This window comes from Diabrotica undecimpunctata, chromosome 5 (genome assembly GCF_040954645.1).
Source record: "Diabrotica undecimpunctata isolate CICGRU chromosome 5, icDiaUnde3, whole genome shotgun sequence".
NCBI lineage: Eukaryota > Metazoa > Arthropoda > Insecta > Coleoptera > Chrysomelidae > Diabrotica > Diabrotica undecimpunctata.
In genome coordinates this window covers 52,145,397-52,171,722 of record NC_092807.1, presented here as the reverse complement: position 1 = coordinate 52,171,722, position 26,326 = coordinate 52,145,397, and the positions used below count along the sequence as shown (strand labels likewise).

The following is a 26,326-nucleotide window of genomic DNA, read 5'->3' as shown; positions in this document are numbered from 1 at the left end:
TTTGCAAAGTCGATTTATCCACGACGTACCTGTTACTGAGTCTGTGTCTTTATCTGTCGGCATGTTATTAATTTTGCTCGGGCGCCAGTTTGTGATGGGTAGCTCTTTCGGGGCGACAGACTCAGTAAAACACAGGTTTGAAGTAAAAATAAATCTATTAAGTATATATATACAATAAATAAAAACTAAAAAAAAAGGAATTCTACGTTGTATACTTATAAAACAAAAATAAAATGAATTCTACGTTTCCGTCTGGGTCCCGCGATGAATGAATTTCCCGGCAAACGTCTATAAAAGAAAAGAAACTAATTAGTACTACTAATATACTCGCTTTCGCTTCAATTCAGAGAAAGCTCCGTATATGCTCGCAAACAAAATATTTAGCTGTGCAGACCCACGGCAATGTTCAATACACAATGCCGACGGGTTCCGCTTGGCTAAGGACAGAGTATGATCCTCAATACGGAAATCTCTGTCCCGGTTGGTTCTGTGCAGATCCACGGTAATGCTCAATACGCAATACCGATGGTTTCCGCTTGGTTAGGGACAGAGTATGATCCTCAATACGGAACTATCTCTGTCCAGAATGTCTCGCTGGTTCACTACACCGGCGAGTCAGGGAGCCTAGAGCGCTAGCTACAAGACTGTCTAATTCCGCTATTCACACGCCTTAAATAGCCGTTTGAATCCCACTTCACCGTCAGGTTGTAGAAGTGGATGCGCAAATATTGACACTCCCACGGTTCGAACTGTTAAACGATTAAAGCATCGTTACAGTACTTCTTGGCCGGCTTACAGCGGTCAGAGCTTGGCTTTGTCTATGACAGCCGTCTGACCCTCTGCTATGAAAACCTAAAAACCTAAAAAGCACTAACACTGTACACTACGTACTCACTACGGCGAACGGACGAAAGGGGTGTGTCCTAAAATGCTAATGATCCTCTATTTATAATATCGCTAAAAGTAATGATTTGGCATTCCCACGGTAGTTATAACGGCTGCTTCGAGTTTGTGGCGTTGCATGACTCAGCTATTTCTATGGGAACTGCTGTTGTAGGTATGATGCAATAGGAAACTGGTATAGTAGGATCGTTTTAGCCTGTCGCATAAGTAATAAAAGTGTCTGTTCAGATTTGCCTCAGGTAGTCAGCGGTTCTCAAATTAAAAATGTACGGTTTTCTTAATTTGATAATACGACATTAGGGATTTTTTTAATAAAATAACTTTGTATTATGTTTTATAATAATTGAATATCATAATGTAAATTGATAAACATTGAGTATGAAATATACAGGGTCATTCACGCAACATGTTGGTTAAAAGTTTTCAAAGTTCTGGTCGTCACTGGTTTCTGCAAACTTGGAATAATGGGTTATGCAAAGCATTCTTCATTTTTTAAATATTTGCATTCTTCTAACATTTCCGGTTATACCGGAAGTCGCCATTAAGTTTCTTATTTTAAATAGAAACTGTGCTTTTTGTTATTTTTTTTTAGTATCTACGTAAAATTCTGGATCGATTTTTATTGAGACACCATTCTCGAAAAAATAGCCGTTTTTGAGATATTTAAAGTTTTTGAAACATTTTTCATATTACACATGCAACTGCAAAAATTAATATTGTGGTTAATATTTATGCTGAAAAAACAAAAATTCTTTTTAAGCATAAAAAAATTTGCCAATGTTAATACTGGGTGTTCAAAATTTTGTATTATATTTTTATTTTTATATATTTTATAAATATATCTATAAAAATATATATCTATATTAATCAAAGACTTTGATTCCTACTTCCCACACACACCTTGCCAAACCCACCGAGGTAGGTTGTCCTCCTGTGGTACAACCAGCCCCGGCTTTCCTCCGCCCCCTGGTCTTTGGAGCCAGGTCTCGACTATTTCGCGGTATCACCCGTCAGGCAATGGGAGATTTCCGTGTATTTACATTTAAGTGGTAGGGTAGCCCATTTGGCTTTATCACTACCGGTCAAAGCAATTGTTCGGCGATCTAATGATGGTTGTGTGTGCCGATACTTGCTTTCCCTTTTCTGCACCAAGTGCAGTCGAGAGCGAGCAAGCATTGAATCCTTTCATCCGTCGTATAATACCCAGTCATTCGTCCAGTCATGTCCTTAATGTACCTTACTTGCTAATCTAATTTTTTTGGTGCTTGCATTCAAAAGCGTCGTGCAGCGTGCCTCCGGCTCTCTCCTGCATGCGGTTTTTGTTTTATTTTTTTTTGTTTTTTTTTTTGGTGGATGGTACCCTTTTGTGTTAATTTTTCTATCTACGTGTTAATCTATGGACAGGTATCATCACTATCTGACTCGCTATCCGATTCATCTGAATCTTTATCATTACGAATAATTAAAGGTCTTACTTCATCAATAACTTGTTCTGTTTCATATGACTCTAAAATTTTGTAAAGTATGCTAAAGTATGCTCAATACATTTCCGCCATTGTTCCTCATCGACTGGGTTTAGTGCATCTTGCCAGAGTTGTAAAACGCTGGCTTCGTCGGTGGTCTTACATTCATGTTTATCATAGTAGTTTTTAGTGATGAGCCACACCAATTCAATTGGATTGTACTGGCAGTGATATGGTGGTAGTCTTAGGACCTCATGACCATATTGTTACGATAATTATCCTGGCCTAAAATAACCGTACATATTATGACTAATGCTGTTCTGTTTTAGATTTTACGAGAGTATTCTATTAGCCGGCAGAAATTTACCTGAAGGGACCTTCCAGAAACGGTCGAGCCGATGTAAAAATACCCGTTTGCCTTACCGTTATAATTTCGCCGCTAATCGAGAAGGCTGTTCGATGATTCTAGCGTAAAGGCAATGGCATATATAAAGGACATTTTATTTGGAAGGGACAGTTAATTCTCAAGATCCGCGCTCGCGAATTTGTTACGTACGGATATAATAAATTATTGTCAGATAAGTTAATATAAATAAAGAAATAAATTAAATCCGTAAGTGTTATAAATATTGAACCTTTTAATAAATTCACAACAAATGGTGTCAGAGTGAGATCGAACATAAATTAGACTTATAATAATAATACAAGTGTGATATAAAATAAATTGTGAAAATGGCTACGATTTATGAGCTGACAGTGACTAATTTAAGAAGACATCTTGAAGACAGAGAATTAGCTTCTACCGGAAAAAAGGCTGAGTTAGTCCAACGACTAAAGAACGCTTTGCTAGAAGAAGGACTAGATCCAGAGACTTATATATTTGAAGATGCTGTCCTCTCGTCGATTTCCAAAGTTTCTGGTGACATCGCATCATTAGAGAACAAAGTTTCCGGTGACATCGCATCATTAGAGAACAAAGTTTCCGGTGATATCGCATCATTAGAGAACAAAGTTTCTGGCGATATTTCGAAAGTTTCCGGCGACATCGCTTCTTTAGAAAGCAAAGTTTCTAACGAGATTTCTTCTCTGGAAAGCAAAGTTTCTGCTAACATCTCTAAAGTCACTTCTGAGATGTCTGCTCTTGACGATAGAGTGTCTTCGTTAAAAAACCAAGTTGCTGCCGATATGTTGGCCTTCGAAGAAAAGATATGGAAAGAGATGGAAAGGAAGATGGAGGAAACAGGGACAGCAGAGAGAGGAAACAATCCAATTAGAGTAGAGATAAAAGAAGACGAGACGAAATGTAAGTTGGAAACACGGCCGAAATTTGAAGGAAGTGGAAGTTCTGTGCATGTCAAAGTCCCAACTTTCGACGGAAAATCGTCATGGAACAACTACATGAAACAGTTCGAATCAGCTGCAAGAGCGAATGGATGGTCTGAAAAAGAAAAGGCTATAAACCTGACTATCGCTCTTCGAGGAGATGCCTTAGATGTGCTTCAGACCATAGCAGTAGAGGAGACCGATGATTTCGAACAACTGAAGAAGAGGTTAAATATGCGATATGGCCACGAACATTTGGAGCATGTATATCAGTCGCAGCTTAAAAATCGTAGACAGAAGAAAGATGAGGCTCTTCAAGAATATGAGGTAGATATTGCCAGATTAGTACGATATGCTTATCCAACAGCTCCCGAAGACATGATGGAAAAATTGGCCGTTCAAACGTTTATTGATGGTCTTCGTGATCATGAAATGCAGAGAACACTACGATTAGCTCGTCACAAGACGCTGGTCGATGTCTTATCCGCCGCCCTCGAATACGAGTCAGCTACGCAGGCCTCTGGCGGGTACAGTAAAGTTAGGACTGTAAAAGAGGAAGGAGATGAAGATAAACTTGACCAGCTCGTTAATATGATGAAAAGCATGACATATAAGAAAACGAAGACCATCAGATGCTGGAATTGTGGCGAAATAGGACACGTACGAAGCTCCTGTAAACACCCTAGGTACGACGCAAATCAAGAAACTCACCATCAGGAAAACTAGAACGGGTCAGCCTTAGGGGGGCAGCTTCGACCCAAAACTTTTCCAAAGACCCTCTCATACTAATAGCTTCTTTGAAATGTCGTGAAGATAGTGTATATGTAGATGGAGAAATAAATGGTAAAAGACATACGTTGTTGGTGGATACCGGAGCGACCAGAACCATTATACGTCCAACAGTTATAAACAGCCGTAAGAAACTGTTACCAACGAGGTTGCGACTTCGGACCGCTACAGGTGAAAATGCCAACATTCATGGAGAAATCCAGGTACAATTGGGAATTGGAGCAGAAAAGTTCGTCCATACTGTTATAGTTGCTGACATCGAAGAGGATGTTATATTAGGAATGGACGTAATGAATATGCATGGATTCCAATTGGATTTTAAGAATAAGGTAATCAAAGTTGGCAACGAGGAGGTATTTCTCCATCCACATAATGACAACACTGTGCAAGCAGCCATTACAGAAGATACAGTCGTGCCTGCGAGAAGCGAAACGATCATAGTAGCGCGGCTACAGGGAATTGTGGACGAAGGGTGACCTGTTATGATGGAGCCTTGGAACCACGACGATGAGGTTGGCCGTGGAATCATAATTGGAAAGGAATTGGTGACTTCGGCTAAAGAAATTCCTGTGAGACTTATCAATGTCAACGACTACCCAGTGACCATAAAGAAAGAGACAAAAGTAGGAACTTGTGTACCTGTGACATCCATAATCCGTCAGGCGACAACATCTGATAATTCCAACGACAAATTCGACCAAATGGTTGCAGTTGCAGGACAGTCTCTAAATCAGATGGAGAAAAGGAAATTAAGGGAATTTCTGCGGCAGTATCGTGATATTTTCGTACCGAAAGGAGGAAAGACGGGAAGAACTACCGTTGTTAAGCATAAAATTGATACTGGTAATGCTAAGCCAATTCGTCAAACAGCTCGACGATTACCACAGGCGAAGAGAGAGGAAGCTGAAACGATTGTTCAGGAAATGAAGAAAGACGGGGTGATAGAACCTTCTACGAGCCCATGGGTCTCTCCGGTGGTCCTGGTTAAGAAGAAAGACGGAACGACGAGGTTCTGTGTGGATTACCGTTTGCTGAACAACGTTACCAAGAAAGATAGTTATCCTCTGCCTCGGATCGATGACACATTGGACACATTGGCTGGAAGTAAATTGTTTTCTACTTTAGATTTGAAGTCTGGATACTGGCAGGTAGAAATGGACCCAGTCGATAAAGAAAAGACAGCCTTCACCACAGGATCTGGATTGTGGCAATTCAACGTTATGCCATTTGGACTCTGTAATGCTCCTGCGACATTTGAGAGGCTTATGGAAAACGTGTTGAGAGGGTTATCTTGGAAAACATGCCTGGTTTATTTAGATGACATAATCGTCTTGGGGGAGACATTCGAAGATCATTTGAGGAATTTAGAAAACGTTTTTAATCGACTTAAAGCTGCCCAATTGATGCTAAACCCCAAGAAGTGCCAGCTATTTCAAGGTAAAGTCAATTATCTGGGTCATATAGTAAGTAAAGAAGGAGTGGCCGTGGATAAGGGAAAAATCGATTCCATTAAGGAATGGCCAAAACCAACTGACAAACATCAAGTGAGAAGTTTTCTTGGACTATGTACTTACTACCGGAGGTTTATTAAGAAGTTTGCAGATATCGCTAAGCCATTAACGCGACTTACAGAGGAAGCAAGAGAATACCGCTGGGATACAGACTGCCAAAATGCCTTTGAGACCTTAAAAAAACACCTAATAACAGCACCAATTTTAGGGTATCCACTGCCAGAAGGAGAGTTCATCTTAGATACGGATGCAAGTAATGTGGGAATTGGAGGAGTGCTGTCTCAGATTCAAGGAGGACAGGAACGAGTCCTCGGATATTTTAGTAAAGTTCTTTCAAAACCTGAGCGGAATTATTGCGTCACGAGAAGAGAACTTCTAGCAGTAGTTAAATCAGTAGAGCACTTCTACCAATACCTCTATGGCAGAAAGTTTCTAATCCGAACCGACCATGCCGCCCTTAAGTGGTTGATGCAGTTTAAGAATCCAGAGGGTCAGATAGCCAGGTGGATCGAACGACTCCAAGAATACGATTTTAAGATTGAGCACCGGGCCGGAGTTAGCCACAGAAACGCTGATTCTCTTTCCAGAAGGCCATGCCCAGCAGAGTGTTCCCACTGCAACAAAACGGAATCCAAGGAAGCAGCAGTGCTAAGAACGACGATTGTCAACGACGACTGGACGCCTACTAAGATAAGGGCAGAACAAGAGAGAGATCCAGTTATACAGAAAATCCGAAAATGGAAAGAGGAAAACCGTCGACCACCTTGGCAGGAAATATCAAACCTATGCTCAGTAGTTAAGACGTATTGGGCCCAGTGGGACTCATTTATCATCGAAGATGGCTTGCTCAAACGAGTCCTGGAAAATGATGACGGTTCAGAGAAAAGAAGACAGTTGGTGATCCCAAAGAGCAGAATAGCCGAAGTACTTCGTCAGTTACACGACAGTCCATCGGGAGGGCATTTTGGTGTAAGGAAAACCCTTCAGCGAATTCGGGAACGGTTTTATTGGATGAACAGTTCCGACGACGTAAAAGACTGGTGTAAGAAATGTACTATTTGTGCTACGAGTAACGGGCCTCACCGGAAAAGGAGAGCTCCTATGAGACAATATAATGTTGGAAGCCCGTTTGAAAGAATAGCTTTGGACATTGCAGGGCCATTTCCAGAAACTGAAAATGGGGGCAAGTACATGTTGGTAGTAATGGATTACTTCACTAAGTGGGTCGAGATTTACGAACTTCCAGACCAGAAGGCCGCCACCGTCGCAGATAAGTTGATCCAAGAATATATCAGCCGATTTGGAGTGCCTTTGGAGATCCATAGTGACCAAGGCAGGAACTTTGAAAGTGATCTATTCCAAGGAATATGTGATAGACTAGGCATGAAGAAAACAAGAACTACCGCGTATCATCCGCAATCGGATGGTATGGTAGAACGAATGAATAGGACAGTTGGCAAGTATTTGACAAAGATGGTGTCCGATCATCAGCGAGACTGGGACCAATACCTTCCGTTCTTCACAATGGCCTACAGATCTGCTGTTAACGAATCAACGGGCCAGACACCAGCCAGAGTCCTATTCGGACGCAAAATGCGACTACCTTGTGATCTAGAATTTGGGTGTCGACCTGGAGAAGATGTAGCAGGTGAAGATTATGTGATCGAATTACGAAGAAGAATGGACGATGTACATGAGTTGGTCCGTTCCCACCTTCAGATCGCTAGCGACCGAATGAAGAAACGGTACGATACACAAGCCGAAAAGGGTTGCTTTAAGAAGAACGACAAAGTATGGCTGTATAATCCCAAGAAGCGAAAAGGTTGTTCTCCCAAATTGCAGCAGCTTTGGGAAGGTCCATACCTCATCATGGAGAAGATCAACGATGTCATCTACCGAATAAGCAAGATTCCGAGGGGAAAGCCGATGATAGTACACCATAACCGGCTGGCGTCTTTCGAAGGTAACCACGACGTAGATGAAGAAGTGGAAGTAAACCAAGTCCAAGACGTGTCTGACCTCACGTTTGAGGAATTCATGGGTGCCTATGGAGGTACCGGTAAAGCAAGACATGGTGTTACCACTGAAGAAAAGCAAGATCTACTCGCGCTCCCCGATGACTACTCGCTGGCCCTTACCATCCCGGCCAGTATCAAAGACGCACCAGGGTTGGCATCCGTCTTTCGAAGGAAGTTTGGTCGAGTTGCAGAACTTCAATGCCAGGTGCCAGCTCCCGGTAAAACCTTGAAACTCCAAGATGCATCACGTTACCTTTTCTACCTGGTAACAAAAGACACTGCCCGTGACCAACCTACCTACCGAGATGTGTGGGAAGCCTTACTTCAATTGAGAGAGCACGTACTAGAGTCCGACGTGCAAAAGTTAGCCATGCCAAAGTTGGAGTGCCGCCAATTGGATTGGAGGGTTATCCGAAATATGGTGGAGGAGATCTTTAAAGACACCGAAGTCCAGGTGTTAGTCTGTTGCAATCCGCATAGTTACTGGTGCGGAGAGAAAACCGTCCCTTGTCATTTTTATACAACTGGAAGTTGTAAAAGAGGGTCCAGTTGCCGATACCAGCATACAGTTCCGGTTCCAGTCCCGACAAGGTTCCAGGAGGAACCATCTTTTAAGAGGGGGGCAATGTTACGATAATTATCCTGGCCTAAAATAACCGTACATATTATGACTAATGCTGTTCTGTTTTAGATTTTACGAGAGTATTCTATTAGCCGGCAGAAATTTACCTGAAGGGACCTTCCAGAAACGGTCGAGCCGATGTAAAAATACCCGTTTGCCTTACCGTTATAATTTCGCCGCTAATCGAGAAGGCTGTTCGATGATTCTAGCGTAAAGGCAATGGCATATATAAAGGACATTTTATTTGGAAGGGACAGTTAATTCTCAAGATCCGCGCTCGCGAATTTGTTACGTACGGATATAATAAATTATTGTCAGATAAGTTAATATAAATAAAGAAATAAATTAAATCCGTAAGTGTTATAAATATTGAACCTTTTAATAAATTCACAACAATATTTTAGTGCCATTTGGACAACGACAAATTTTTTCTCAGTAATGTGTTCTTTGCACTTATTTAATGATTCAGCTTTTAAAACTAGATGTTCGTGTTCTATATTTTTCTCCGACAGCTACTTTCTTAAGTCTTCTTTTTTCCAGCTGCTTGTGAGAAACTTTTCCTCCTCTCTGGTGTGATACGAAGCATTGTCTAAGACTATTAATGACGGATTTTCCAGATTTTTTAATAATTTTTCCTCAAACCAATGTTCAAAAATATCGGCGTCTATATTTCCGTGGTAATCATCAGTTTTTTTTGTCGAAGAAAATATAAGACTAGCATTGGGTATAAAACCTTCCGTATTTCCTGCATGCAATATAATATATCTTTTGCCATTACTCGCACTAGTACTCGAATAGCATTTGGTAGAATCATCTTGCCAGGATCATTTGGTATTATTTCCTTTCGCAAAAATCCACGTTTCGTCAAGAAACACAAATTGTCTGGCAAATTCGGAATTCTTGTTTTTTAAATAGTTTCTTATACATTTCCACCTTTTTCCAACAACATTGGACAGCTCGCTCAACACTTTACGATTATTGTTTTTTTTTGTATCTAAAACCCATAGCTTTTAATACTTTTGATAAACTGGTCAAACCCATATCACAAAGTTATCTGTCCTTTATTTTTTGAATAAGTGTCTTCCTTGTAACATGTTCTTTTGCTTTGTACATGTCATAAATGATATTTCTGATTGAGATTTTAATAGCTTGTGGCAAGTCGAGGGTTTTCGGATGCAAACCAATCCTTTTATTTTCCTTACTTAATTCCTCCTCACTCATTTTGCGAACTCTTTGCAAGGTCCGTTCTGAAATTCCACAAGCTGCACTTGTCCTTTTTTGAACTGCCAGTACTGATGTAATTGGTCCCATGTTGATTTTTTTCTAAAGTAAAATAATTTTCTACTTTCAACACAATTCGACGCTCACTCGGAGATAAAATCTTATATTTAGGTGTTCTATCTTTTTCTTGTACGTTATCCATTGTCACTATTATAATAATAAATATATAATAAATTATCATCACAAAGCATTCAATTTGCGTTTTTTCATGATTTATAAAAAAATTGTTTTGGTAGAGCTGATTTATCCTCAAGTACCTACTACAGCCGACCAGTAGGAGGTTCGGTACCACAAAGCAGGTAGAAAAGGGAAAGCATAACAGAGTGGCTGTAACTAGAGTCATAAATTATTTTTCGGGCGTTAATCCGAAATACGACAGGGTAAAACGACTTCACTATATTGTGAAACTTTCAAGTCAGAAACCTTTGGCTGGTTCAAGGTTACTATTTTCACATATAACAACTCCCCTCATTAGTGAAAAGTCGATGCCTTGCTTCGACTTTTGGCGTTTCCGATTTTTCTTCAATGTCTGTTTGTTCGTCTGGTCTTCTTTTAAAAGTTAACCCTTTAAATTTTTGTTTAATGGAATTTCGGCGAGGTAGTGCAGATGGAGGTGAGTTTTGTGGATGGTTGACTGCAATTCTCTGGAATATTTTGCGTCGACATTTACTGCAAATGTAAATCAAAGCTAAAATGAAAATTAGTAATAAAGACAATACGGTGTATAAATTCAAATGTTCGTCAATCAATGGTTGGTTCATAATTTGGTCGAGCTCTTCTGAGTATTGGTCCAGCTTATGTTGTGCGATGTTTAAATCGTCTGCATTGATTTTATTGAGTTTCAATGCTTTTAGTTTTGGTATGCGGTTTTTACCTTCGAAATGGTCACAGCATCTGTATGGGACATTAACTGGATGACTTCTCTAGGTGATATTTGAGTATTTATCTATTTGATCTCTGGCATGGACTCTAGTACTTCCAATAAATGCTGTACAATCGGGTAATAATCTTAAAATCGTATTTAATTTGATGATCTGAGTAGTGACGTCTTTTCTTCCACACTTAATAGTAACTGGTAATGGATCGGAAACTGTTATTAACCATAAATTTCGATCAATTTCTTGGACATTGTAACCTTGTGCTAAAAATGTTGACATCTGACAAGTTTTTGGTAAAATGCTGTCTGGTTTTAACAGCTGGGCTTCACGCATGGCGACGCTGTCTATTGGATACGGAAGAATGTCTGTCTGAACACATTATTTGGCCTTGGCTAATAGATTTGCATTCTCCTGTATTTCGAGGTAAAATATATGAAAGTGAATCATCATCTCGCGCTATGTATTTATGTACAGTAGAAAGTATATGATACAGGCCAGTTTGGTTATCTAATATTAGTATCTAATATAGGTGATATCACGTATAAATTTGGGGGTCGACTAATGGGATGGCAAGGACGAATGCAATTTTTGAATCAAGTTGATATGCTTTGGAGTTTTTTTTGTTACAATATACTGATTTTGTCTGTCAATTACTATTTGATGTATAAATGGGCAATGGCAATACATTATTTTGTAATGATGAGATTGTCTTTAGGGAGTCCATTAAGTCATTGGGGGAAATAATTGAACTGTGTACCTAAGATTTTCAAGTGAGAAAATGCAATGGCGTTTAAAATGTAATTGAGGTAAGTTTCTAATAATATGTAGCTTTCCATTAATGATTCACACAAATCTAATATTTGTAATCGCGCCCGATAAAATGAGATATACTCAGCTATATCCATGAGGATGGTTTCAATATCATTTAGATCATTATTAAAGGTTTCTTCGTCTAATTGCAATTTTTGGATAGTATTGTTAAAAGATTTTATGACTGAAGTCGTAACGGAGATATGATTTTTTGATTTTGAATCAAGAAATTTTTCGAATTCTTCGGACATTTTTTCTATGTCTTCTTCTGTGTTCTCGTCTTCGTCTTCTTGAATCTCTGTATCATCTTTGTTAGATGCGTGCAATGAAAGTCTTGACTGGAAGTTCGGACAGTGCTTAAAATGATTTATTTTTATTCTCGAGAGAGCATCTGCATTTCGGTTGATTTTTCCTGATCCGAGTTCTATTTTTGTTTTTATTGAAAAAGTTTACAGTGTAGGTGTACAATTCTAATAGTTTAAATTTTATAATATAATCCTATACATTTTTATAAATACTATCCTATACATATTAATAAAAGATTGATGACATCGAAATTATTAGACAAAAGAACCAAAATGACTATCTATAGAACACTGATTAGACCCGTAGTAACCTATGGATGTGAAACTTGGGTAATGACGAAAAAAGATGAAGCCCAACTCAGGACATTCGAGAGAAAAATACTGAGGAAAGTATATGGCCCGGTACAAGAGGAAGATGGCACATGGAGAATCAGGAGAAACGACGAGGTTAATGAGTTAAATGAAGGTTATGACATTGTAAGATTTGTGAAAAGTCAAAGACTGTCATGGCTGGGACATGTGCAGAGACAAAACGATGCAAAAACAACTAAGAAAATGTTACAATGGAAGCCCATAGGAAGGCGAAAAAAAGGAAGGCCCAGAACGAGATGGTTGGATGACGTGGAAGACGACCTGAAAACAATGAACATAAGACAATGGAGAAGAAGGGCACAAGAGAGATCTGAATGGAAGGACATAGCCAGACAGGCAAAGACCCATCCAGGGTTATGATGCCAAAAGAAGAAGAAGAATCCTATACATTTAAAATATTTTCCCAAATCAGCATAATTTATGTCTGTACCTAAGAGTTTATTGATATTGTTTGGAATATTGAATATTGAGTTCTATTTTATAAATATATTCTTTAAGTTTTAGGCGCCAGCGCGCTAAGCGGCTTCCGGGGTCTTTAATTGAAAAAAGCCATGTGAGAGGTCGATGATCAGTAATAAGAGTGAATTTGCGACAGAAAAGATATGGTCTAAAATGTTTTACTGCCCATACGATTGCTAACAATTCTCTCTCCATTGTGGAGTATTTTGTTTCGGCACTGCATAATATTCTTGAGGTATAAGCGATCGGCAGGTCGTTTCCTAATGGTCCCTGTGACAAAACGGCTCCAATTGCAAATGCACTAGCGTCGGTAGTAAGTAAAAAGGGTTCTTCGAAATTTGTATATATTATTGGGTCTGACATTAGAATATTTTTGAGTTCTTTGAATGCTTCTTTACATTCGACATTAAAGACAAAAGGGACATCTTTTTGAAGCAATTTAGTGAGTGGCTTTGAGATTTTGGCAAAATTTGGAATAAAACTTCGGTAGTAACCGACTAAACCTAAGAATGATTTAATTTCTTTAGGGTTCTTTGGTTCCGGGAAACTTTTTATGCATGACACTTTGGCAGGGTTTGTTTTTATTCTGTGTTCTGTTACAAGATGACCCAGGTATGCGACTTCTTTTCTCAAAAACTCACATTTATCTGGTTGTATTCTCAGATTCGCTTTCCTTAATCTTTTAAAAACTTCTGTCAGTCTTGACATGTCTTCGTAAATTGGGGCTGAATAGATTATAATGTCGTCTATATATACTAAACATCGTTCGTTTTGAATTCCCAGGAGAATGTTGTCCATTACTCGTTGAAAAGTAGAAGGGGCATTTCTTAAACCAAAAGTCATACGCACAAATTCATAATGTCCATTTTCAACTGAAAATGCTGTTTTTTGAATATCTTTTGGATCAATTTCAATTTGGTGAAATCCGAAGTCTAGTGTTGTGAAATACTGACATTTTCCTAATTGGTCCAGTAGTTCTGAAATTTGTGGAAGTGGATATCGGTCTTCTACTGTAAGTTCGTTAAGCTTGCGATAGTCAATAACAATTCGCCATTTCTGTTTTCCGGTTGCATCAAGTGTCATTTTGTTGATTTGTGTCTTTACTTCCTCTTTACGTACCTGTGTATATCTGTAAGATTTTGTGTAGAGTGGTTTTGAGTTGTTTGTCTTAATTGATTGTTTAATTTCATTTGTGAATGTCAGTTTGTCGCCTTCTACATAGAATATATCTGAAAATTCTGTACAAATATTTAAAACTGGTTCCTTTTCTTCGGGATTCAAATGGTCAGTTCTCAGTTGTTCTTTTATAATTTGTTCTCTGTCTATAATTGGATATTCACTGTGCTTTTGGCTGTAAGAAAAAATCGGCTCCAAGTCGTCTATAAGTTCAATGTTGATATTCAAAAATTCGATACTTTTTGGCATTGCATTTCCATTGATGACGGAAGTAAAAAAGTCTCCATCTTCGTTTACTTTTACTAATGCATGAGGAATTCGGACTTTTTCTATTTCTTGAGATGACAATATTATTTGATAGATTGCAGTTTATTCCAAATATTTGTTCGGTGTGGCCATCAATCGTTATTCGATTTATGTTTTCTTTTATTCTTTTTCTCTCTGGTCTAGAGATATGTTGTGTTGTGTCGGTGGATTATTTTCTGTGTACTTATGTGTTTCTTGTCCAACTTTATGTAGGGTGAGAGTTTTGAAGTTTGTATGTATGTTTTGTATGTTTTTAAGTATTCTAGTTTTAAGGTCTATTACACATTCATAATGATCTAGAAAATCTAGACCTATTATGCCATCAAAATCAATGTCTAAAATGTAAATAAAAGCTTTATGAGAGTTACCTTCAGTAAAAGGAATGAGGACAGATTCTGTAATTAGCAGTTTTTCGTCGGTTATGCCTTGTATGGTAACTTTCTCAGAGAATCTATTTCGATAATTTCGTGCAGTGTTCTCTTTAAAAACTGTGATTCCTGCACCGGTATCAATCAAAAGTTTAAAGGTATTTGTAGCGTCATTGATATAGTATAAATTTTTGGAGGTCATTATGTGAAAGGGGCTTACAGGAATGTCTGTTCGGGGAAATTTATATTTTTATCGAAATTGTCCAAATTCAGGGTTTGAATTTGTTCCTGTATATTCACAATATCCGTTGAAGGAGTCGTATGAATTGGGGGATGGTTTTGGTGGAGAAGCGAGGGAAAATCCTGATACTCCTCTGTAATAATGTTCGGTTTCAAGATTATTTTCTGTATAGGAATCTCTATTAGATTCTATAAATTCATCAGGGTATTCATTGAAAACATGAGCCCTTTGTTGGTAATTTGGCAAGTTTGGGTTTCTTTGTATGACAGATGGGCGATTTTGCATTTGATTTTGAGACATAAAAGTCGGTCTCTGTGGGTTTGAATTTTGTTGATTGGAAGAGTATTGGGTTTGATTATTTTGGTAGTTTTGCGGTCTATTATATTGATTTTGGTTCAATTGAATTGAATTGAAAAAAATTGAACCTGGCTCAATAATCATTTTAGATAATGCTGCCTACCATAGTCGTCAAATATAAAAAGCTTCCAACAACAAGTTGGCCAAAAGGAGAAATAAGTGAATAGCTAGATAGGAAAGAAATTGTTTATGATAAGCCTATGATTAAACCGGAGTTACTATTACTCGCTATTACTAAATGTTGCACGACAGCATAAACAAAAATATCAGACATATGTTGTTGATGAAGTGGTTCCTAACAATGGGGTTTTTGTTTACCGTATTGTGAGCTTAATCACATTGACCTAGTCTGGGCACAAATAAAAAGGAGGTAGCAAGTTGAAATACTACCTTTAAGTTATATGATGTAAAAGCGCTCTTCCACGAAGCCCCATAACGGTACCCCAGAGAACTAGCAAAAGTGCATCTTTCACACGCAGAAAGAAGAAGAAAATATGTGTAATTTAGATGATATACAGGTAGATATCATTATGGAACCTATTGTCGTTCAACTTGGTGCAGATAGCGATGACTCAGACATTTCTGGTGTTAAGTAAAAGTAAGTTATGTAAAATTGATCATTTATTCGGTTTAAAAAGTACTTTCGTGAGTTTTCCCTAAGAACTTAGGACGAAATTTGATAATGTTATTGATATCTTTGGGAACATACATGTATTATTTGATGATGCCGTTTAATTTTATGGTGAATATAAATTTTATTTCGATTATTTTATATTTGAAACCGAAAATGATAATTATATTAATTCATTTACTTGTAATAGTGCACAAAGTTTAAATTTTTGTTAGTCCATTTTATCAATATTTTTGAGATACTTACAAAATTAAATACTAACAAAATTGCTCTAAATATTGTAGCGAGAATAAATAAAACGAGCGGTTCGAATTTATATAAATATATTTATTTATAAGTTTACAGTTCGGTACTCTCTTATCAACTAAACTCACTTATAAAATCGTTACATATATATACCAAAAGTATTATGTTTGAGAATATTCTGGGGTAGTCCCACCTCTAATTCGTTTCATCACTTGTCGAATCGAACTTTCTAGTTTCTAGCGGTCGACAGTTCCCGTCGCATCTGGAAGGGCAGAGCATTCTTGTCTCGGCCTGCAACCGTTATATGCATGTTCGTAACACTGCCCCCTCTTAGATCTGAGCGTCCGGGTCAGCAACTCTATACGTAGGCCCAGGATGGCGGAATCTACAGGACTCTCCAGCTCTGCATGAACCCCTCAGAAAGAAATAACAGTCCACTGTCTTTGAAGGACACGATCTCTTCGGATTAATGCAACACACAATAATTCTTACGCCGGTTTCTCGGAAGATCACTTCAAGCATGCTTCTGACAATCTTCCAATCCAGATTATCTAGTGCATGACCTATCTTGGGTAAGGCCAAATTCTTGATGTCATAATTGCACACGATTTTCTTCAAATTAGTTAGAGCACGCCATATATCCTCGTAGCTTGCCTTGTCTGTATACGACTTCCTGGTCACCATATACAGCAAAGATCAAGGGCCATCTTCTAATCTCAGTACTCTTCCAACTTTAGGCTGTTGATTTTTTAACTCGTCTAAACGACCGAACTTTTTATAAAATACAGATGAGATTCCTTTAGTCATCTCAAAATCTTGGGCAACACAGTGGGCTAGAGAGACGTTATGCGGAACACTAAAAAGATCCTGCTGAACTTCTGTCGTCACGCCGAATCTAGCACTCTTTCTCTCTGCGTAATTTGACATAAACTGATTAAAGCTTGGTCGCCGGTCAACTTTGATCTCATGTTGAAGGGTTCGGGCTTCTTCTGTTTCATTTGAGCCAGCATATGGTGCAAGACGATTTATGTGAACTACTTTTGGTTTACCTTTCGGCAACTTCTTAATTCGGTATATTACGTCATTTATTCTCTTTTTAATTTCATAAGGACCCTCCCATTGTCTTTGCAGTTTAGGAGACAAGCCACGACGACGTTGTGGATTATAAAGCCAAACAAGATCACCTACTTCATAGCTTTCATTCTTGCATCGAGAATCGTATTGATCTTTCATTCTGTCACTGGCTAACTGGATGTGTTGTCGGGCAAGTTCATGAATGTTGTTCATTCTTAACTTCAGGCGGTCGACATAATCTTCGCTTGCAACATGTTCTTCGGAAGGTCTGCAGCCAAACTCTAGGTCGCAGGGCAAACGAACTTCACGACCTAACATCAGGCAGGTTGGAGTCTGGCCTGTAGTTTCATTCACGGCCAAGCGGTAGGCCATTAGGAATAAATGAATGTGCTGGTCCCAATCGCTTTGATGTTCTGATATAACTTTGGACAGGTGTTTACCCATCGTTCGGTTCATTCTCTCGACCATTCCATCTGATTGCGGATGCAGGGGTGTCGTTCTGGTCTTAGTGACACCCCTTCCTTGACACACATCCTTGGTCGGAGTGAATCTCCAAGGGAACACCAAATCGGCTAAAGAATTCTTTAACAAGTACCCCTGCAACGGTAGCAGCTTCTTGATTTGGTATCGCATAGGCCTCAGTCCATTTCGTAAAATAATCCATGGCTACCAGGATATATTTATTTCCATCATTTGTCTCTGGAAGTGGACCTGCAATGTCGATTGCTACTCGTTCCATAGGACTACCAACATTGTACTGTTTCATGGGTGCCCTCTCTTTTTATCAACTGGGCCATTACTGGTTGCACACAGTTGACATTTCCGGCACCATCTTCTTACATCATCTTTGCAGTTCACCCAATAGAACCGTTCTCGAACCTTTTGCAGAGTCTTCGTGATACCAAAGTGTCCACCTGATGCACCGTCATGCAACTGACGCAATACTTCTGTCACTTTACTTTTAGGTACAATCAACTGAAGCTTAGATTCTGTACCATCATCGTTCTCAAAGGTTCTGTACAGAAGATCATCTTTTAGCACTAGGCAATTCCATTGGCTCCAGTAACACTTGACTTCTGGACTACATGCACTAATGTCTTGCCAAGAAGGTTTTTCACTTCGACGCATCCAATCCAATACTCTTTTTATACATGGATCATATGCTTGAGCGTCTTGTAGCTGTTGAGGCTGCCATTAATCATTAATGACGGTGGTTCGTCTCACGGGGCAAAGTCGTTCTTCTAATTTAAGACAATGATTACAATTTGCACTGCACGGCCGTCTCGAAAGGGCATCAGCATTTGAATGAACTCTTCCAGCCCTGTGTTCGATCTCGTAATCATATTCTTGTAATCGTTCTAACCATCTTGCCATCTGGCCCTCTGGATTACGAAATTGTAGGAGCCATTTTAGAGCAGCGTGATCCGTGCGAAGAAGGAACTTTCTGCCATACAAGTATTTATGGAAATGCTCGCAAGCCTTTACCACGCCTAGCAATTCTCTCCTGGAAACGCAATAGTTTCTTTCTGGTTTCGACAAGACTTTGCTAAAGTAAGCGATGACTTTCTCTTGCCCATCTTGGATTTGGGAGAAAACAGCTCCTATCGCACTGTTGCTTGCATCGGTGTCCAACACAAATTTTCCTGCCTGTCTAGGGTAGCTTAAAATTGGTGCGCTGATCAGAGCCATTTGTAAGCGTTCGAAAGCTCTTTGATACTCTTCGCTCCATGTATATTCTTTGCCTTCTTCTGTCAACTTTGTTAATGGCTTGGAGATGTTGGCAAATCCTTTGACAAAACGTCGGTAATATGTACATAGGCCAAGAAAACTTCTAATTTCGTGTTTATCTCTTGGTACTGGCTAATTCTTAATTGCTGCAAGTTTTTCAGAATCAGCTGTTACACCATTACTTGCTACAATATGTCCCAAGTACTTCACTTCTCATCGAAACAAGTGACATTTCTTTGGACTTAACTTCAAATTCGCTGCCCGCAATCGTTGAAAGCCAGGCATGTTTTCCATGTTAGACCTCTTAAAACTGCCTCCATTAATCTTTCAAATGTGACCGGGGCATTACATAAACCAAAGGGCATAACTGTGAACGGCCAAAGCCCTGATCCTGTCGAGAATGAAGTTTTTTCACGGTCAGCTGGCTCCATGTCTACTTGCCAATATCCACTTTTCAGATCGAGTGTGGAGAACCAACGAGAACCAGAAAGTGTATCCAAAGTATCGTCTATTCTGGGCAAAGGATAACTATCTTTTTTAGTTACCGCATTGAACTGTCGGTAATCAATACAAAAACGTGTTGAACGATCTTTCTTCTTTACTAGCACTACTGGTGATGTCCATGGACTGTTTGATGGTTCAATTACCCCTTGTTTGTTCATATCTTTGATGATGTCTTCGGCTTCATCTCTTTTCGCAAATGGAAGTCATCTAGGATGTTGTCTGATTGGCTGAGCACCGCCGGTAATAATTTTATGCTTTACTATGCTTGTTTTACCATTATCCTTCTTATCAATGGCAAAAACATCTTGAAATTCTATCAGCATAGACTTCACTTTTTTAGTTCGTTCATCATCAAGATCTTGGCACGTTTTAATCATCGTCTCAACAAGCTCCTTTGGATACTTAGATTTCGACGGTTTCTCATTAGTATTCATGGAACAAATCGAATCCACGGGAACACACTGCCCGATCAAAGTTTTTTTGCTTAACTTAATAGCAGTTCCCTTTAAATTCATAACTCTTATAGGAACGACATCTCGAATTCTCACCAAAGCTTTTGCCGTTAGGAACTCGGCATTGTTCCCATCGTCGACCATCCTTAAACTTCCCTCTCAGCAGTAACCATCAGGTCTGGTCATCAAAATTTTCTCACTATTACCGGGTATTGTTACATCACAAGTAGTTATTAAGCTGATAACATCTTCTTTGTCTTAATGAAACGGCAACTCTTCACCACTGATCTCAAGAACTCCATCTTTGACATTCAATACAGCCCCAACTTTCCTTAGTAAATCCATCCCCAATATGAACTCGTCGGAGATCTCTGCAATTAATACTCTATGTTTCACTGTGGTCTGGCCAATGGATACTGACATGTTAGCCTCGCCATATGTATTAATTATCTCACCAGTTGCTGTTCTAAGCTTTAGTGTTGCAGGCGATAATTTAAGATGGCCTCGTACATCTTCTGGATGTGCAATAGTTCTTGTTGCACCTGTATCTACCAAAAACGATCTACATATATTATTGATACGACCCTCGATGTACAAGCTATGAATTCCACCGGAGGACGTAATATTAACAGTTACTATGGGGGCTGTGTTTCTCGAGGTTGGCAGTTGCCCCTTGGTGTCGACCCGTTCTAGTTTTCCGACTGTTGTATAATTTTCTTGCAATTACGGCGAATGTGACCTACGTCACCACAATTTCAACATCTGGGCTCGCGTGTCTGCGGCATCGTGTTACGAACTACTTTTCGTACCATTTCTTCTAGACGTTCATCGTTTAGTTCGTTGCCTTCTTCGATGGTTCTTGCTCGATGGCTTCATGAAGTTTGACTAGCTGTTTCATGTTCCAAGGCAATAGCAAGCGCTTCATCTAGAACTTTCGGTCTTGCTAGTCGTAAAGCTTTCTGTAATTCACCTTCTTTTAACCCATTGACGAAGGTATCTACAGCAATTTCTTCCAAAATGTTGTCTGGTACCTCCGGATAAGCCAACCGCACTATACGAGCAACATCTGCTTCAAACTGTTGCAAATTTTCACTTGCTCGTTGAATTCTACTTCTTAGTTGAGCCTTGTAGACTTGTTGTAGATGGGCATCTCCGTAACGTTTGTTTAGTCGGGTAAACAAGGTCTGGTAACATTTTTCTTGACCCTTAGGAATCGATCTTAGGATATCTGCAGCATCACCTCGTAAAGCAGCAGTCAAGGAAACAGCTTTTTCTTGTTCTGTCCAATGATTGGCTGTCGCAATAGCTTCAAATTGTCTAAGGTATATGGACCAAGAGAACTTTCCATCACATGGTGGCAATTTGAATCTCATATGATGTGTCATTTTGTCTCTAGGTGATTCTTCTTTCACTACCGGATCTAAAGCTACTGTATTAACTGGTGGTAGCACTTTTGTGTTAGTTATCATGGTCTCTAATTGTTTGATCTTCTCTTCTACGTTGTTTACATTTTTCTGTATCTGATCGAATGTTTTAGAGACTTCTTCAAATTTCTCATTGTTCTGAATACATACTTCGTCGAATCTTCTAGAAACCTTTTCGAGTTTCTCGTCGTTTTGTCTAGCTACTTCTTTAATAATTTGAGACGTTTCATCGAATCTTTTGGAAACGTTTTCAAATTTATTATCATTTTTTTAGAAGATTCTTCAATTTTTTTTAGAAGTTTCTTCAATTTTTTTAGAAGTTTCTTCAATTGTTTTAGAAGTTTCTTCAATTGTTTTAAAAGTTTCTTTAATAATCATTTGCGACACATTTTTTATTTTCGTTAAAACTGCTTCTTCTGCTGACTGGAACTGGAATGTCTCTGGGTCTTCTCCATTCTTGTTGAGAACAGTCTTCAGTCGTTCTTGGAGTATCTTCTTGGACCCGCTGCAGTCTTCATCGTGTTCTTCCAGTTGCTCACGCTACTGTTTTAATGAAAGTTGTACTAGCAGCATCTTTAGTCAGGCATACACTTACTTTTTAAATGTTCTTTCGTACAAAGATCACTACCGAACTACGCGGATGTTCCTGACGAACAATGCTTTTCAAAAGTTCAAAAGTCTTTTTCAAAAGTCACTGCTGAATTTATTTTTTTTTACTCACACTGTAACACCAACTGTAGCGAGAATAAATAAAACGAGCGGTTCGAATTTATATAAATATATTTATTTATAAGTTTACAGTTCGGTACTCTCTTATCAACTAAACTCACTCATAACATCGTTACATATATATACCAAAAGTATTATGTTCGAGAATATTCTGGGGTAGTCCCACCTCTAATTCGTTTCATCACTTGTCGGATCGAACTTTCTAGTTTCTAGCCGTCGACAGTTCCCGTCGCATCTGGAAGGGCAGAGCATTCTCGTCCCGGCCTGCAACCGTTATATGCATGTTCGTAACAATATTTATCCAAAAACCTCGACGCCTGTTGTCTTACTTCCTTCCGCTCTTACGCCGTAACTATCCATACTTTTAAAATGAATCACTCCGTACAATTTCCAGATCATACTATTTTTTAAACAATGGTACTATATATTTCTCCGCTTCCTTCTGTTTTGTGCATTTTTCTTTCAGTCCTTTATTTTTAGTCACCATCTCTTTTTCGGCCTGCCTCCTCTTCTTGGACCAATTAGCCTTTTGTTCAGCACAAGTTTAGGAATTCGATCACTTTGCATTATTTCCACATATCCTAACCATTAGGTCTTTTGTGCTTTGATAAAATTGATGAAGCCGGGTTCTTTACATATTTCCGTTAATTATTTGTAGTTCCTTCTCTTCAGCCCATCTTTAGTCTCCTTCCCACCAAAGATGTATCTCAGTATTTTTCTTTTCCATCTCTCTAATATTTCCGCCTCACTTTTATTTAGTACCTATGTCTCACAAGTCTATGTTACCGTCGGTCTGATAACTATTTGGTGTATTCTTAGTTTACCCTTTCTGGATACGTATTTTGACTTTATTTGTGATTTCACTCTAGTATTAATTAAACTCTAGTATTAATATTACGATATTCCCTCTATTCCCAACGACGAAAAAGTCATAAAATTTAATTGCCTTCGCCAACCCTCGGCTAGATAGACGATGCGCTGATTAAGGAATTTTTTAAATAAACATATTAAATAGTTACTCTACAATAGGTATGAGATATGCGAATACCTTTATAAAAGGACTATTCTCAAAATTTGCTATGATGACACGCATATGAAAATCCGGCAAACATTTTGTGTTATTGTAAAAATTTATCCATTTGGAGGTTTCTGCAACGATATGAGTCGAAAAGCCTAACCACATTTCTGCATAAAAGAAACGTAAATTAAACGTAAACAGCCTAAAGCTGCTAATTAAAGATATATGAGCGCAATAGATCTAATTAGGTATACAAGTCTACAAAACATCCTATCCGTAAAAAACAATTGAAAATGCAGAGAACTACTGAACTATAAAAACCAACAAAAAAACAAGACAAATATAATGCATATTTTTTTATTTTATTACTTCGTTAAAAAATTTTATTCCAAACTTTAACACTCTATACCTTTTTTAAAAACACCCTTGATATGTAATTTAAATCATATCGGCTTATTTTTACCCTTATAAAGCTTTCCGTAATTTATATCTAATTCTTTTTTTAAGCATTCTGCATAATATTTTTATATTACCCGACTGACTCTGTGCCGGAACTTTACATACAGTAAGGCTAGTTGCCTAAATCTTCTTTCTGCCTATAATTCTTATAAAATAAGATCATTATTGAAAGTTAGATAGAAGAAGAAGAAATTGTCATTTTATATATGTGTGGGGGGATTGTTTGGTACTTTTCGCTCGCAAAAATAAAGTTTATTTTGACATTAATTATGTATCTTTGAACAAGTAAATATTGCATTAAATTTGACAAAATGATGCCGTTCTTTAGTGTATTGTGTCATTTCGAAAATTGTAGGAGCTAACAAATTTCACCCCAAAATATATTTGCCCTGTTATGTGATAAAGTTTTATAGACAAGTGGATCATTAATGTGATTAAACAATACTAAGTGCAATTTGTGAATATTTATATTTTAAAATTACCTTAAGGCAATATTTCCTAACATGAATCAGCAAGAGAAAATAACAAAATTAAAACAAGTATTTTCCAAGACACTGAGAGATCTTCTTACCATAAGTCAACATACCCAGAATGTGTGCACCGAGTTGATAAATGACTTAGAAAATGAGAATTTTAGTATGATATCAGCTGATGCTGAAAGCCTAGGAGATACACTTGCAAAAATTTTAAGAATGCTTAAAGGAAACTCCACAGTTTTTATTGACACCCTTTTATCAGAATTTCATTCTATAAATTCACAGAGACCAGCAAATTTTTTTGCACAAATGTTTTCTACTTTATTAGAGTGTAAACATAATGCAGTAAGTAATAGAGATGGGGTGTTTTCTTTTGTAGAATATGTGGACCATAATATACAAACTGATTCTATTGAAGAAGAAAATAAAAGTAATATCGATATTCAAGGTAAGATCTGTACTTTAAGTAACAAGTTCTAAAAACTGTATGTTAATCAATTTCATGAAAGTTAAATATATAGCCACATTTATTCTAAACAGGATGCATGTCTGCCAAAAATAGCATGAAAAACCAAAAATTGCAATGTTTAATACATTCCTTTAAAAAATATCCCATATTTGTAATATACAATATTTTCCAAGAAGATGTAAAATGTAGGAGGTATATATTTGTAATGTAGATACTTATTGCTATACTGAAATTCACATTCAGGTGGCAAACGTTACAGAGGAGGTCTGTGCTTTCTACACTCATGGACAAAAATATCGAATATTTTGGAATTTTCCACTTTTTTTTGTAGTCACTTTATTTCAAAACAATTTTAGATTACTGATGACACTCATATAGTAGGCTGATGTACTCAACTGGTTTAATATTTTCACCGTTATTTTGACCTTTATTCAGCGTTTAATGTCATTAGTACATTTTATCATAAAAAACCTTCTTCGCGTAAAGGAAAAATCATACTAATTCGGTTATTTTTAGTTTAATTTATTGAGTTTAATTAAATATTGTTTTGATTTAACTAAGTTTAAAACAAGTATACCACCATTTCGATACTGAGATGAAGCCCAAGTAGCACAGATGGTAATTTTGTACAAGGAAGGATATGCACAAAAAGATATCGCACGACGTCTCAGGAGAAGTCAATCTAGTTTCAAATACTTTAAAAAGGTACCGCGAAACAGGAAATTTCATACGAAGGCCTGCTTAAGAACGCCCAAGTTGCACAGCCGCACTTGATGACCATTTTTTGGTTCTTATTTCTACACTAAATCGTTCATTGACATCGATGCACCTCAGAAATGAGCTATTAAATGTTAGACAAGTTAATGTAAGTTCAGAAACAGTTAGACGAAGATAATAATAAGCAAACTTAAAGGCCAGACGCCCCGCCAAAGTTCCACGTCTTCTCCAAAATCATAACACTCGTTGTTTAGAATTTGCAAGAACACATATTCAGTGGAATATCGACAACTGAAAAATGTTTTTTTACTGATGAGACCAGAATCCTATTATGGAAGCTAGATGGTCAAAACCACGTCTACTAAGAGTTGGAGAACGATTTGCCAGCTGCAATCTTGCCCAGACCATTAGTTTTGGAGGTCAGGGCATAATCAGAAGAAAAAGGTTATGTACTCTTGTTTACTTGGTGTCCTAATATTTTAATATTTTTCGTATATTGTTATTTTTAAATTGTTTGTGCTGTACTATTATATAATAAGTATTGTAAATTGCCTGAAAATTAAAAAAGTTTTGGTGTACATTCCCAAATTTACTGGTAAATTGGAAACTATCGAAAAATAACCTCAAAACGCAAGCCAAATGTTGTAAGTGTTCGGTAAGCTGCATTTTTAAAGAGCCTAAGAACTCCGGTGAAGTGTTTGGTTACCCATGTGATTTTTGCAATAGAGTGATGTGCAGAAGCTGTGCTGGAATTAGTTCAACGGAGATAAGATGTTTATTGTTAGCTACCAGAATCATGCCTTACTTGTGTAAGGATTGTGTACCTGGGATTATGAACGCCCTAAACCTAAACAATCGTGTCAGTGCGCTTGAAAACACTTTAAGTGAAGTAAAAACTGATAGCACCCAGAATATTATTGAACTAGAGGAGGCAATTGGTAAGATAAGTGTGGAGATGAAAAGTTTAAAAACAAGTTTTCAAACAATCTATGATGATCTAAAAAATGATCTTAGGATTATCAAAGAATCTACCACTAGCAACCAGTCAGTAAGTAATGCTGGAAATGATAACATTCAAAATAGTGCAGATGTCAAAGGTACCGATGCAGTTTTTGGGGAAATACAGGACAGAACCCGGAGAGCCAAAAATATTATTATATATAATGTACCTGAAAATCATTCCAGTGAATCTAACATCCGTGCTGAACACGATAGAA

The 26,326-nt window shown here is 37.9% G+C and overlaps 1 protein-coding gene across 2 annotated transcripts in view; it reads left to right on the top strand.

Moving 5' to 3' along the window:
- LOC140441317 (uncharacterized) overlaps positions 1-26,326 on the top strand; it is a 438,896-nt gene that overhangs the window by 175,364 nt on the left and 237,206 nt on the right. Inside the window, exon 1 of one of the 2 annotated variants that reach the window (XM_072531962.1) lies at positions 23,667-24,371. The exons of the other annotated variant lie outside the window; for it this stretch is intronic. Coding sequence (XP_072388063.1) covers positions 23,951-24,371 — 421 coding nt within the window. The 5' untranslated portion in view covers positions 23,667-23,950. Of the gene's footprint in view, positions 1-23,666; positions 24,372-26,326 lie in introns of those variants that run through there. 2 annotated transcript variants of the gene reach the window in all.